This window comes from Tamandua tetradactyla, chromosome 3 (genome assembly GCF_023851605.1).
Source record: "Tamandua tetradactyla isolate mTamTet1 chromosome 3, mTamTet1.pri, whole genome shotgun sequence".
NCBI lineage: Eukaryota > Metazoa > Chordata > Mammalia > Pilosa > Myrmecophagidae > Tamandua > Tamandua tetradactyla.
In genome coordinates, this window is record NC_135329.1 from 131144845 (window position 1) to 131159043 (window position 14199).

Genomic DNA, 14199 nt, shown 5'->3' on the forward strand with positions numbered 1-14199 from the left:
TCAGGTAGCGTGAAGTGGGTAGGGGAGGAGGGAATGGGAGAAGAACATTTATTGTAAATTGGCTTCACTTAGGAAGTTGATAAGTATGCTAGAGTCCAGGGCATTTATTTCAAAAGAAGCTACGTGAAGCTGGCTGAGAGATCACTGCTTCAGGATTTCGACAATCTTAGCATATTGTTCTGCCCAGTCACAAACGGAGACTTTGATTTTTTTTTTTTTTTTAAATTAGAGGAGGGAGCTTTTCTTAACCCAGGAAAAGTTTCATTGACTACCATGAAAATTTTGCCTGCACGAGTAGACACAGGGGCGGATTATTTTAACACCTAAAATTTTTGAGGGATAACTAATAAGTATAAGAACCAAAGACCAGCTTCAGAAAACCATACTTTTTGACATTGGTACTCTATGAAAATAATGACTCTGAGAACAAAAAGGACTAAACACAATCAGCAATCCTATGAACGCCCATAGGAAAGCCACTACTCATCACTGTCATTGCTCATGATCTTAACAGAGCTCGGGTCTCCGCGGAAGGACAGATACAGTTCTCCTGTATCATTATTGGGATAATAACTTAATTGATTTGTCTCAGCGGCTAAGGATGTAGAAAGAGATTTTCTATGGAGGAAAAATATCTGCAATAGTCTTTTTGTTTTCTCAACAAGCATCTTGCCACTAACCTCTAAATCAGTTTAGCCTTTTCTAAACAGACCCGCACATTTTTTACATAATTTAAAGCTAGGTTTTGTTATTGCTGCTGCTGAAAGACTGAGATTTATCACAACATGGCTTCAGTAACCTCCTTTAAAAAACAAAGCTGAGAAACAAAACAAAAGGCCGCAAGTAGAAGCTCACAGCTCCACTCCTTTTCCTGGCAGGGGACTGTGATCTAAGCACTAAAGTGCCTTTGGAGTTCAATCTTTTTAAAATTGTATGAAACGGTATTAAAATAGGAAAAGACATGTGTATGACTCAGGCTTATCCAAGTATATCTGCAACTAGGATGTCACAGGATTTCCCTGCGCTTCTGAAAACTGAAAACCTTGAGAAAGTGACAGAAGTTCCTGTTCTGTTTTCTTTTTCTTAAAATAAGATGGGGGGGGGGGGATGTGCGCACACACACACACAAAACTAATAGATCTTCCGGGTTTCTTACGAATCGGGCAGGTTTTTGGACGTTCCAATAAAGGCTGCAAACGAATGTTACGACTCATTACCGTAAGCTTCCGCACACAAAGGTTTAAGGAAAAAACCCAAACTTGTTGCAGAGCTAGGCGAAGCCCCCGACCCCGCGCGCTGCGGTTCTCGCCGCCTCTCCGCCCATTCCCCTTCCTCTACATCCCACCCGGCCGGGTCGGCGGGGGCGAGGGCATCTCCTCTGCTAAGGTCACTGGCCCGAGCCGTCCCCGCGGGCCGCCTCCTTCGGAAACAAGGTCAACGCCCAGCCCAGTCTCTCTGAGGAGAGCGGTGTCCGGCCGGGGCTGCCGCCCTTTGTAAAGCGGGGCTCGCCGGCCCGAGCCCGGCCTCCTCTCGGCATCTCCGCCGCCGCCGCCTCACCTGCTTGCGATAGGGCGTCCTGCAGTTGCTGCTGCCCCCGGGGTTGCCGCTGCTGCTGGGGAAGATCATCGCGGCAGGCGCGGGCGGCGGGCGCGGACTCGGGGCAGCCTCACCGCGAGGGGGAGGGCGCAGGGAGGGGGGGCCGGCCGGGGCCGCGGCCGCTCTGGGAACTCCCTCTCGCCGCGCGGCGGCGGCCGGCGGGGGCTGCAGCTCAGGACTGACTTCTCCGCCCTCGACCTTCGGACTCGCCTAAAAGTGCGGTGCGGCGTGCGGCGCCCCGGCTCCGGCAGCGGGCGAGACTCGGGCAGCCGCCGCCCTGCGTGCCATGGACGGGAGTTGGCGCGCGGAGCTGGCGGCGCCGCCGACTCTCCAGGCGGCAGCGGAGGAGCAGCGCCGCCGCGTCCCCACCTACCGCGGCCTCAACCACCGCCCCGAGAGCGCGCCGGCCGGGGGCGGGGAGGCGGCGGCGCACCGCCTTGTGCCGCGCCCAGGCCCACCCGCGCCTCCCCGCCCGCCCCCTGGGCGCCGCGCCCGCCGCCCAGCCGGCCGGATCCCCGCGTGCTCCCTCCCGGGCTCTGGGCCCAGGCTGGGGCCGCTCGGCCCGGGGAGCCGCCAGCGCCCCCGCTCTGGTGCAATGGTTGGGTCTGGCTCCCCACATGCCGCACATTCCTTAGAGTAGCCACCCCCTCCTCTTTTCTTTTTTCCCCTCGGCTCTTTTCCTAAGCACCAGAGCCAGCTTTGCACCCCTGCACCAAGTCCCTTTTAAGGACGTCGCTTCTAAGATCACTGAAGCACCTGAGTAGGACGTGAACGGACCCCCAGGTCCTCTCTTTTCTTTCATTCTTCCCAGCCCCTCCCCACCCCTGGCCCTCTCCCAGAAAAGGTGCAGGCAATCATTCCTACTTCGACGAACAAACCAGCCACCCTCCCATCAAACCCCAGCAAATCTCATTTACCCACTTTCCAGGCTAAAATGCAGAGAAAACAGTTCTGCATTGCCCATCCCGCACTCCAAAGATGCACAGTAAAGTTTTGAGCTTCATCCCTATGTCAGAGTTCACAAGCTTTCCTTGAAGATGACTATATAAAATGGGGAGCGAAAAACATTTAAGGCCATCGTTTTTTTCAGCCTTCTTTCTGAAAAGTGTAACAGTGTAATCCTACCAGGTATTCAAGAGAGACAAAATGCGACAAAAAAAGGGGGGGACAAAGAGAAGAGGTAATTTCCTTTGTTTCCTGGGTTGAAATGATCTAAGGTCACTCATCAGATTGAGCCTTTTCTGGATCACCTTCCTGTTGACCTATCGAGTCCAGAACCTGTGCAATGCAGAGGCCTCTACAGCAACCAGCCATTCCAGGATAAGCCACTGGGACAGGCTTCCCAACTTTCAAATTAGCCTATTCCACAATGAGTATAACAAAGGTGTCACCATGGTAGATATTACAAAGTTCTCCTTTGGACTCTTGACTGTAACAACTTCCTAAAAAGGGCCATCTACCACGATAATGGAAATTCCCAGCTTGTCTAAGAAGAGAATGCACTGAACTTGTGATTATCATAAGGAAAACAAAGTGTCCCCTACGGAAATCGAGTCTTCTAGCAAAGCTATGGCCATTGAAGGGCTTTTCCCAGCAGCAGCAGCAAACTAAAATATATCTATACGAAACATCCTTCTGGCAACTTAATGATCTGCCTCCATACTTTTCAAGTGCTGCCAAAATTCTCCAGTAAAAGTGATAAGAATTAGAAAGTCTCACCTATTAAAAACCACCATACACACAAAGTACACATATTTATTAAGTCCTTTCATTAAAAAAAGAAGAAAGGTGACAGCAAAGGAACATATTCTGGGCATGGTACCCAGCACACAATAGGCAAGTAAGAACTTGCTAGATAAAATTCACAGTAAAATACCTGCCCTTTAAGGTGACTTAATATCAAACACCTTACTACTAACAGCTTGAAGAATGCTACTCCACACACTCATTAATTTAGCTGCCCCTTTTCTGTCTGCTCTCACTAGGATTCTTTACTGCAAGTTATCAAGCACAGCCATTAAGATATAAAGTTTTAATTAGAACTGTTCAAGCCATAAGTCCCTTTTCCTGAGAACTCTGCCCAAGACCCCAGCAGTTCAGACCAGTCATCTATCGGAAAAATTCCTTGTACAACCTCAGTTGTCATGACTGGTCTCTTGGGAAACCACAATCTAAACCACAAAAGAACAGCATAGATTAATTTTTCTATGGCTCTGTTCTAAGGTCATGATACTTGGGGTGTTGTGCTATTCTAGGATGCCAAGGCTTGATTGAATGCTCTGTAATAGTCTTTTGGGGATAAGAAAAAGATTTTGCTTTTTTTTTTTAAGTGATAACAGAAATTAAATTAGAACTTTAAAAGAAATGATAGAGGATTTCATTTTTAAGACTAAAAAGGGTATCTAAAACTAAAACGAAAGTATACTACAATGGTAAGTTACATAAAATGAGAGAACACAAGACATATTTTTTAAAAACAATGTCCACCATCCCATATTCAAAACTTCCACAGTTAGGTAGGTGCTAAGTAATTCTTTACTAGGTAAAGCTTTATAAAGAAAGAAAGACATCGATCTTCCACTTTCAAAGAATATAAGAGGCAAAGAAGTCATTAAATCCCAAATGATTCCAATTTCTATAAGAAAAATAGAACTGAAAATGTGTATAACATATATATATAATCAATTACAGATACTCGCAAATGCTTAGTAATTTTAAGAGTGATTACAGGGACAGATTCTGATGGGGTTCATCTGGAAAAGCTTATTTCCCATTGAAACAAATATATTTTAAGATTGAGAAAGTTAAAAAAAAAAATACTCCAGGGAAACTGCAAGTTATCATGGTAACAACAAGGGCTTTGGACCCTGTCTTAAGGATGCCCAGCCTCTGCAAAGGGAAATTGAGTCCTTACTGCCTGGACTGTCCTACAACACCCACTTCCCCCACCACAGCTAGAGGGTAAAGCTGAAGGAACCTGCCCCAAGGGCAGCCAATCCACAGAAGGACCAGTGACCTACAACATGACATTGAAAAAATAAGCAGGGCCAATCAGGTTCTTATCCTTGGGAATTTGATTCAGAAAACTCAAAGAAGCTGAACTAGTTAGGAAAAGAGTAGAAACTGAAAGAGTACCAGGGGGTAGAGATGAGGCCACAGCAAGCCAAAACCATATGCAAGCCAAGGTTATGAGGAAGCAGAAACTATGAGTAAACAGGAAGCTGACTGGCAGCAAGAGGAGAGCAGAACAGATGCCAGGACGAAGCAAGCACTTGGCTGGTGAGATGATGGAGGGAGCAGCAAGTCCTAGAGCTGCTTTGGTTCTTAAGACTTAGAACAGTTAGTTAAAAGAACTACCACCACCCCCTCCCTTCTTCAGACAGTGTAAATGAATCTTGACTTTGCAATCCAAAGAAAAACATTAAAACAGGGCCAAACAGATCTAGCTCCTTTCAGCTTCCCACTTACTAGCCACATGGCTTTGGGCAAGTTACTTAACCTCTCTGCTTCCCAGACTCCTCACAAAAGCACCAAACTCAATAAATGGCAGCTGCTATTATTTTTCAATGTTGTATTGTGGTGGTTTGTAGATTTAGTAAGTCTGGCTGACCATCAAAGAACAGGAGCAAAGGTATAATGGGAATCAAAGGCGAGCAAAAAGAACAAATTTAGGTAAGGGTAGTCACTTTTTCAATAACTGTTAGTTGTACAGTTATTGAAATGAATATGCTCTCTAAGGCTGTGTATACCATGGACTTAGTTTTAAAAGTTAAAAAAAAAAAAGTCTGGCAAAAGGTCTGTTTCAATAGCCTAGGAGCAGCCTCCAGTGTTTTGGAGCAGCTAGAAGGAAAAATCTGAAATAGTGGAGTGGTAGCCCATCACAAAGTCTGAAATCTGTTCTGTAACTACAAATTGAAGTGCACTTTGAAATGATTTTCAAAGTGCTTTCTCTTTCTTTTTTTTTGTATATATGTTATATTTAACAATAAAAAAACATTTAAAAAAAAAAAGAATAGCCTCGAAGGGCAGGGCAACAGTGGCTCTGCCATGCCGGAGACCTGGATTTGATTCTCGGAGCCTGCCCATGTCCAAAAAAAAAAAAAAGAAAGAAAGAAAAACAAAAAATAGCCTAGGTGCACTGATATTTTTCTCCCACATTTTTTTGTTGTTGTTCACTTTTCTTTAAAGAAGTTATGTCTTAAACCAAGGCATTTCTGAGTGAATCAGAAGACTGTGACCAGTATCTGAGATCACATTCTGTAAGGCAAGGGGAATGTGGGACTGATACATAATGATACCATCTGCAACTGATAAGAGTTTGTAGAACTGAAATGTGAGAATGAGAATCTGAATTTAGAAGACATTTTTCTCATAGAAACAATTATAAACAGACATTTATTTTTCAATAATTCTCGTCTCATTTAATTTCATAACAACCCCATGAGATGGGAAGGGTTATTAGATTCAATTCACAGATGAGAGCAAAAAGAGTTAAGTAGGGTTGACTGACCTACCTATAGAGCGAGTAATTAGCAAACCAGGGTAAAAATCCAGACCTCGCTAGGGTTAAAAGACTTAATGGAACATAGGAAGGACTAACTCTATAATGCTGTATCTCAAAAGCCTTATAAATAACCCTCCAATACCTGGGTGAGCACTTGTAACTCAGATAGCACCTGGGCTGGTGGATACCAATAAGACAAGGTATTAAGTGATAAGTGTCAGGCTAGTGGTCTGGACAATTCTGTGCTTTAGGAGCCCACGGGAGGGAAAACTCAGTACAGGATATAGCATGGGTGTGGCACGCTCAGCAGTACAAATGTTATGTTTGAAGGACATCCCGAGAGAAGCATTGTGCAGATGACCAGAAAAACAGAACTAGAGACAGTCACTGTCAGAGAACGGGCTGATCACTACTGAAACCATCGCTAGGCTAATTGATGAACTCCCTCTGAAGGGAGCAAATGAGAACGGACCAAAAGCCTGGGGAAGCCGCAGATAATGCACACACACTGAGCACAGAAGAAGAGGGCATCTCTGGATGAATTACTACAAAGAAAGTATGGAGGTGAAGCTATGCTTTGAAAGAAAAAAAAATGGGGCAGAGAAGATGTCCAGTGAGATAAGAATAGAACACCTCTATCAAGAAAAGAATAGATCTATAGCAGTGTATTTCCCTCCATCACTTCTAAAGCATTTCAAGCACCATTTTGTTAACTCTCAAATTAAAACCAGAAAGGAGATAAGAGTAAAAATCCATTCAACCCCATTTCAAATGACAACTTATAGCGAATAAAATATAACCACAGAGTATTGGTTAGCATAACCAGATCACACTGAAAAACCATACATTTGAGTGTCTCTATGTTTAAATGCTCACAAAGCCTCTAGCTCCCAGCAAAACTGAAAAAAAGAAGAAAAAAGATGGGGTCAGCAGATTCTTTGAATTTCTGTTCTTTCCTGGTATAAAATAAGAGTTGATAAAGTATGCTGTTTCTGAAGTAGCAGCAGTATTTTCTATTATTTACTATTTTGCTTTAAAAAAAAAAATCTGCAATTCTTATTCCAAACTTTAAAGGCTCCCTAGGCAAGTATAAAATTGCATGTATATAAAAATGAAACCACTATAATACAGTAAAGCTATAGCTATAACCCTGGAAGGTATATAGAACAACGTAAACATAGCCATATTCTGATGATTGTTACCAGAAGCCAAATTCTGACGATTCTTCTATCTATCCTGGTGACCAAAACAGGAAAAAAATAGGCTTTGCTCTACTGCTGCTTCTCTACATGGACAATAAATAACAACAGCTGTCATGTATTGAGTAACTACTATATGACAGGCACTTTCTAAGTATGTTTCTCACCCCCCCAAAAAAAAAAAACCTATGAAGGTTGAATGATCATCCCTACTTTACTGAAAAAGAACCCAAGGGCCAAAGATTTAAGTAACTTATCCAAGGTCATAGATCCAATAGATACTGGAGCTGGGATTTGAATTCAGGTGTCTCTGACTCCAAAGTCCTCCACCATCAGTAATACCAATGTTGTTATAATTAGCTAAAGATCAAGTACAAATCAACAGAGGGAAACCTACGGTAAATAAGAGCCCAAGCTTGGATATCAGAGCTCCCAGGTCTGCTGTTGATATGACATTTACCAGCTGTGTGACACTGGATGCACAGCTCTTGAAGACTGAGTTCTCATGTAAAAAGGGATATTCAATTATATTGAATTCTATTCAGGTAAATATAAAGGCAAAATTTCTAACATTAGAATATATAGCTAAGAATACTGGAATGAGCTATTGAAGGAGCTTGTGTGAGTTTAATATGATAATACATGTAAAGCACTATGCCTACTATCTAGTAAGGGCTCAGATATATATTCTGGCCCCAACCTAACTCCTAAATCTCATTTAACTGATGGTTGCTAAGATGCACTTCTTCTCGTGCAACCAGTTTTATTTCCTCGGCTAGTTGACGGGATGAAGTTGGGAGACAGAACTATCTTCTGGGAACTGGGATAGTGATTAGGGGAAAGGTATTCCCAGAATTCTAAACTGGAATTGAGAACATATTTTCCATCAAAAAATAGTGACAGACCATATTAGAGATTGGCTTCAGGGATTCACAGATACCTGTGGGTCACTAATCCTAGTCACTATTTAAGACTTTTTTTTATATCTATATAGGGAAATAAACTCCAAATTTCAAACAAATAATTTACACACAAAAAAATTGGGGATATAATAAGTTGATAAATTGGTTATTTGCCTGCTCTTGCTGAATAGTTAATAAAATTAAAAGCTCACTCAGAATGTTTGGCATAAGAGTTCTCTATAAGTTAAATTTGTGTTCTTAAGCTTTCTATAACAAAAAACTAGGTACATGGATCCTTACTTAATCAAATACACAAAATCTGGGTGGGAGGGATAAGCCACAAATTAAAAATACAAGGTTTTGTTTTGTTCAGTGTGGCAATGAGTTTGGATCCATGGATTAAATTCCATAACAAAATAAAAGAGAGCTCCATTTTTCATTTGTTGTGGCTTGCTGTTTTCCTAAATTACCTGGATGATAATCTTCAATCCTCTATACTTTTTGATTGTGGAAATCTAGTATTGGAGCTGTTATTCTCCATGCTTATGACAAGCCTGTAAGGAAATAAGTGTTTATTTTCAGAACACATCAAGAAAATCCTCAGTACTAAGAAGTATTTTCATGATTATAGTAAAACCTGAACATTATGAAACAAATAATCTTTGAAATTACAGCTTATCTAAAGAGGTGGAAGCAACATAATTATCTAGTGTATGTTGGCAAACTATGGGTAAAAGAATGAGCTGAATTGGGGAAGGACGGGTTCTGCTGTGAAAACAGCTAATCATATCCATATCTTGCTGTATGACCTGGGAAGGAACAGAAAGTACTTTAGTATATCAGCAGAATTTGTGGAAAACTAGAGCAAACAGGAAAAAAATCTCTAAATCAGGGAAAACAAAATTAGAATGTAGAATGACCATCTCCTTTCCATGACTACAAGCAATTCCAGGAATGAAAACTTTGATGGCACACAGCAAACAACTGTAACTAGGACATACAAACCCCTCATGTAAGGTTATTATGAAAAATTCCTAAATGTATGGGGCACAACCAACATCCATCTAGAACCTGGGTTTTAAAGCATTCAAAACACAAGAAGAAAAAACAGTAAAACTGTTTCCACAGTCTATAACTCTTAAGATTACCATTAAATTGGGTCTTTTTCACCTAAAGAGATAGAGGATGGGATATTTAATGATGCCATTTAAGTAAATGAGAATGCTGAACAGTTTTCCTTTCTCCACTGTATTATAAAGATTCAGACAAGAAGATAAAGAATTAAACTGGATTTCATTCAGTTGAATATGAAGGCAAAATTTCCAACATTAGAATATATAATTTTCAGTGCTAGAAAGGGCTACAGAGTTGCTTATTAAAAAATCCCCACCCTAAATGTCTTTAAGAACGACTAGTTCTAGGTTATCTAATACACTTAACACATGGGGCAAACTGATGACAGACCTGTGGTAAATTGATACTCTCCAAGAGAAGAGAAGGCAAATCAAGAAATTCTGATGTTGTCATGACAGTATGACTGCCCATGACATCAGCAATTCCTAATTCCAAACTATAAAGAATACTCCTAGGACTGACATCGTATTAAACAGATCCTCCTAGAACCATTCTCCCTTCACCTCCCAATTTAACTATTTCATCCAGTGGCAAACATGATAATGTTTCAAGCAAAGGAGGCTCATGTTGGGGAAAGTGCCGGGGAAGAAGTTTAGTGTAGATAACTTCTAAGGATATATTTCAGACATATAAAATACATATGCATATTCATACTCATAGACATAATGAATGTACAAAGACACTTTACAGTTGATGGGAATGTAAACTAGTGCAGCCACTGTGGAAAGCAATATGACGGTTCTTCAAAAAGTTAAATAGAGAATTATAGTTTGACCCAGCAATATCATCTCTAGGTACCTACTCAAAGAAAGGAAAAACAGGGTCAAAAGCAGATACTTGTACACCACTGTTTATAGCAGCATGATTCACTATAGCCATAAGTTGGAAACAACTCAAATGTCCATCAACAAATGAATGGATAAGCAAAATGTGGTACATACAATGGAATATTATTTGATCACAAGACAAAAAGTTATGAGACATGCTGCAGCATGGTAGAACCTGGAAAACATGCTCAATGAACTAAATAAGACCCAGAAGGCCAAAAATTGTATGATATCATTTATAATAGATAACCAGAAATAGTAAATATACAGAGAAAGAAAGCAGATTAGAGGTTATGGAGGAGGGAGGATAGGGAAGGGGGAGTGATTGTAAAAAAAAAAAATTTTTTTTTAAAGACTTTTACAATATGTAAAATGCTTATTATACAGCAACATCCAACCCCTGCTTTAAAAAAACAGCCAAAAAGGTGAGATAGACACAGGTAACTTGCCCTAGGTCATGAAGCTGGGAAATACAGAATCAAAGGGTAGTAAAGAATCATTAAGGACCACTGCCTTTGCCTGACATATAACAATCACTCAATAAATATTTTAAGAATTGAATGAATGCCACTGTCTCTCTTGGACACCTAGACCAATAATAAATTCATTCCATCTAATAGTATTAGCCATATATAATAGAACATTCTTTGTTAAATGGTCCCCAAATCTGAACCCAACCATCATGGTTCTACCCCAAGACTAGAATCTATGTCTTCAATATGTTATATAGTACTTTTCCTGCTATTCTATACTGCTGTATGAATTACCAAAAAAAAAATAGGGCTGTCATCTTCTCTAGTGGGGAGAAGAGGCCCTTAACCCTATAAGAATTGCATAAACAGTCTGTAAATCTCTATTTACTTAATCCACTATCCTGCACATAGGTTTTATTGACAGCATGAATGGATGAGTTAGCTAGCTTTCTTACACACAAATGACAGGCAAGAAGGTTTTAATACTCTTGTCAAATATCATGAATAGCTAAAGTTAGAAAGAGCTAAATGTAAGAAATGCAGTGAGCAGATCTTAAAGAATACATGCTACAACATGGATGAACCTTAAAATCATGTCGAGTGAAATAAGCCAGATACAAAAGGACAAATATTGTATGATTCCACTTATATGAAAATATATAGAAGAAGCAAATTCATAGAGAGAAAAAAAAGTAAATTAGAAACTACCAGGGGAAAGGCAGGGATAAATGGAGAGTTATTGCTTAACAGGTACAGAGTATCTATTTGGGGTGATAAAAACATTTGGTAAGTAGTGGTGATTTATAGTGACATAACATTGTGGATGTAATTAATACCACCGAATTGTATACTTCAAATGATTAAAATGGCAACTTTTGTGCTATCTATGTTACTGCAATAAAAAATTTTTAATGTCAAAGACAATGCTTTACAGATTATATTAAATATAGTAAATTTGCATGCTAATCTATAGATCAATTGGGATCATGCAAGGGGTATAATAAATGATGCATTTTGCATCTGTGGGCTGTATGTGACTTAGTAAGGAAAAGGGAATTTATGACCAAATGGTTTTTCTTGACCTTACCAGTTATTGTCAGAATAAATCTTGCTTTACTTTTTGGGTGAAAGAGAAGCATTCTATTCATCTCTCTGAGATCAGTGACCTAAGACTATTTGGATATTAATTGTACTTCATGTCATCTAAGATGCCAGTGATTTTAAAATGCCTGAGAATTACTGAGATGTTAACATTTGAAAAAAAATGGACGACAGTAATTATAAGACATTATAAATCATATGATGCATCCTAATTTCAAAGATGTTGAAATGTGAAAAAGATGCATCTTAGAATCTATAAAATATGGCATACAGGTGAACACACTCTATGCAATTGCATACATACACATGTTCTTTTTGTTTGTAGCCTAGGCCATAGAAATAATATTTTTTCAAAAGCTCATTTTTAACCTTTCTAAGAATATGGAGCTACTAAGTGGTTATAAGTAAATGATTCACACTCTAAATTTTTGCAAGGAGATCTAACAGTATGTCTTACAACTAGTGGGCATGGCCTCTACAGATCAGAATGAGAAAGTTTACCCAATGTCATAAAGGCATCTGTCACAAAGGAGATGCCTGCTGCCTGCTTCCTCCTGAGCTACCTTCCCACAATCACCAAGTTACACCTGTACTGTTTTTTGCATACTGTGCCATTGCATAATAAGAAAGTTTAAAGGGAAATGAGCCTAAATCTGTAGTGATTTATCAGATTTTTTTCCCCATTCAGTCTTCTGCTGCTACTGCTTTAAAGTTACTAGATGCAACATATAACTTGAGAACATTAATCCTGTATTGTTAGTTCTACAGCAAGTTTTAGTCACACTTATGCATGCACACACACATGTACACACATACACACATACACACATCAGTCATCAGGGATGTTCTGGCACATAACATCAATTCCAACCTACAAGTCTGACAAACAGATTCCCTTCTCTTTACAGGCAAGATCTGGAGTACCAGTTCTCGGTCTCCCAGTAGCTTCTGACTGGAAAAATAATTTTTAGGTAGATCAGATAAGTCAGAGACAAAAGCATTATATCTGAAATTATTATCACAGCAGTTAAAATTGTAAGAAATTACAATGTGAATCAAAAGCAATAACTTAACAGGTAAGTGACCCAGTTTTAGAAATGATGGATATGATTCACACCCATAGCAATGCCTATTAGTGGAAGTTAATATCTAGTAATTCATAAGGTAATTGATGGTTAAATGATATAATCTTATTGTTCAGGAACTGAATAGACCCCTTGCTTTTCCTCCTTCTTCCTTATATACTGTCCTTCTATTTATTTCACTGCTGGTATGATGATAAAGGCAATATAAGAAAGTGAAACAAGTCCTGTCTTGATCAAGATGACAGAGAGACATGTTTCAGGGCTCCTCTGTTCCCCACCCCACAAAAACTTTAAACATGATAAAGATGTTTCTGTCAATTCTTTCTCAAAGTTCCATAGAACAGTCAAAGGAGTGCAGTTACAGGGCGAATGTAAATAAAGAAAAAGGCTACTTGGCAGCAGTAGGATTCCTGGTGCCTTGGCTGGCCCTCTCCCCACCCCTCACCTGCTGACCAGCTTCAGTCCCAGTGGGAATCCCAGCTATGGAGAGAGAAGACTAACCCAGGGAGCATGTATGTCTGGCCCAATCAGTTTTGGGGATGGCCTAAGGGACTGGCTTTCCCAGAATTTTCTCTGCATATAGAAGGCAGCTCAGCAAGCTCTCAAAGTGAATGCTATGGGAAGGCAGTCTAGGGGTTGCCTGCGGCAAGGGATTGCTGGCTGTTAAGAACATACAGTACAAAGCCTAAGACTGTGACGAAACCAATTCCTAGGGAAGGAGGACATTCAGAACTGTATAAAAGAAGGAATTCCTAGGGTCACACACACATGCCTAAGACAAGTTACATGCACAGAAAGGATTAGGGTGGTCCCTGTGCTTTGCCCTGGAGCTATTTCTATAATAATTTGTAAGGATAAGTCCCGAAGGAAAACACAATCTGAAAAAACTTGGAAAGTTGTTTTCTTTTTTCTCTTCTTCTTATTTTTTTTTTTTAAATTTTTTTCAGCTCCTGGCAGTCAAGGAAAGCTCTGTCATAACACTAGCTGGATTCAAGCTTAAGGAACAGATGGCTCAAAGTCTAAATTCCAGTCATAACACATTAAAGTATCAAAAGGTTCAAGTTTCAAGAAAAGGTTACAAATCATACAAAGAAATAGGAAGTGATGGCCTAGACAAAGAAGATTAAAGCATTAAATTATCAATGAGAGGACCAGACCTGGAACATACCAGACAAAGACTTTTTTTAAATGGTCCTAAATATGCTCAAAAAGCTAAAGGAAAACACAGACAAAAGAACTAAAGGACATCAGGAAAACAATAGATGAATCCAAAGAGATTATCAATAGAGAGAGGAAAACTATGGAAAGAAACCAAACAGAGCTGAAGCCAGAGCTATAGAACTTAAAAATTACCCAGAAGCATTCAATAGCAAATTGG

General features: G+C 40.1%; 1 protein-coding gene across 9 annotated transcripts in view; it reads right to left on the reverse strand.

Moving 5' to 3' along the window:
- Positions 1 to 14199, reverse strand: part of RBMS1 (RNA binding motif single stranded interacting protein 1) — a 247943-nt gene that overhangs the window by 156080 nt on the left and 77664 nt on the right. For 2 of the 9 annotated variants that reach the window (XM_077153992.1, XM_077153991.1), the window contains exons 1-2: positions 9666 to 9761; positions 8672 to 8755 (exon numbers count right to left, since the gene is read on the reverse strand). The exons of 5 other annotated variants lie outside the window; for them this stretch is intronic. Coding sequence is in view for 2 of the 4 variants with exons in the window: in XM_077153985.1 (XP_077010100.1) it covers positions 1558 to 1626 (69 nt within the window). In the remaining 2 variants the exon portion in view is untranslated. Of the gene's footprint in view, positions 1 to 1557; positions 1667 to 8671; positions 8756 to 9665; positions 9762 to 14199 lie in introns of those variants that run through there. 2 more of the 9 variants (XM_077153985.1, XM_077153988.1) reach the window with 2 other exon arrangements.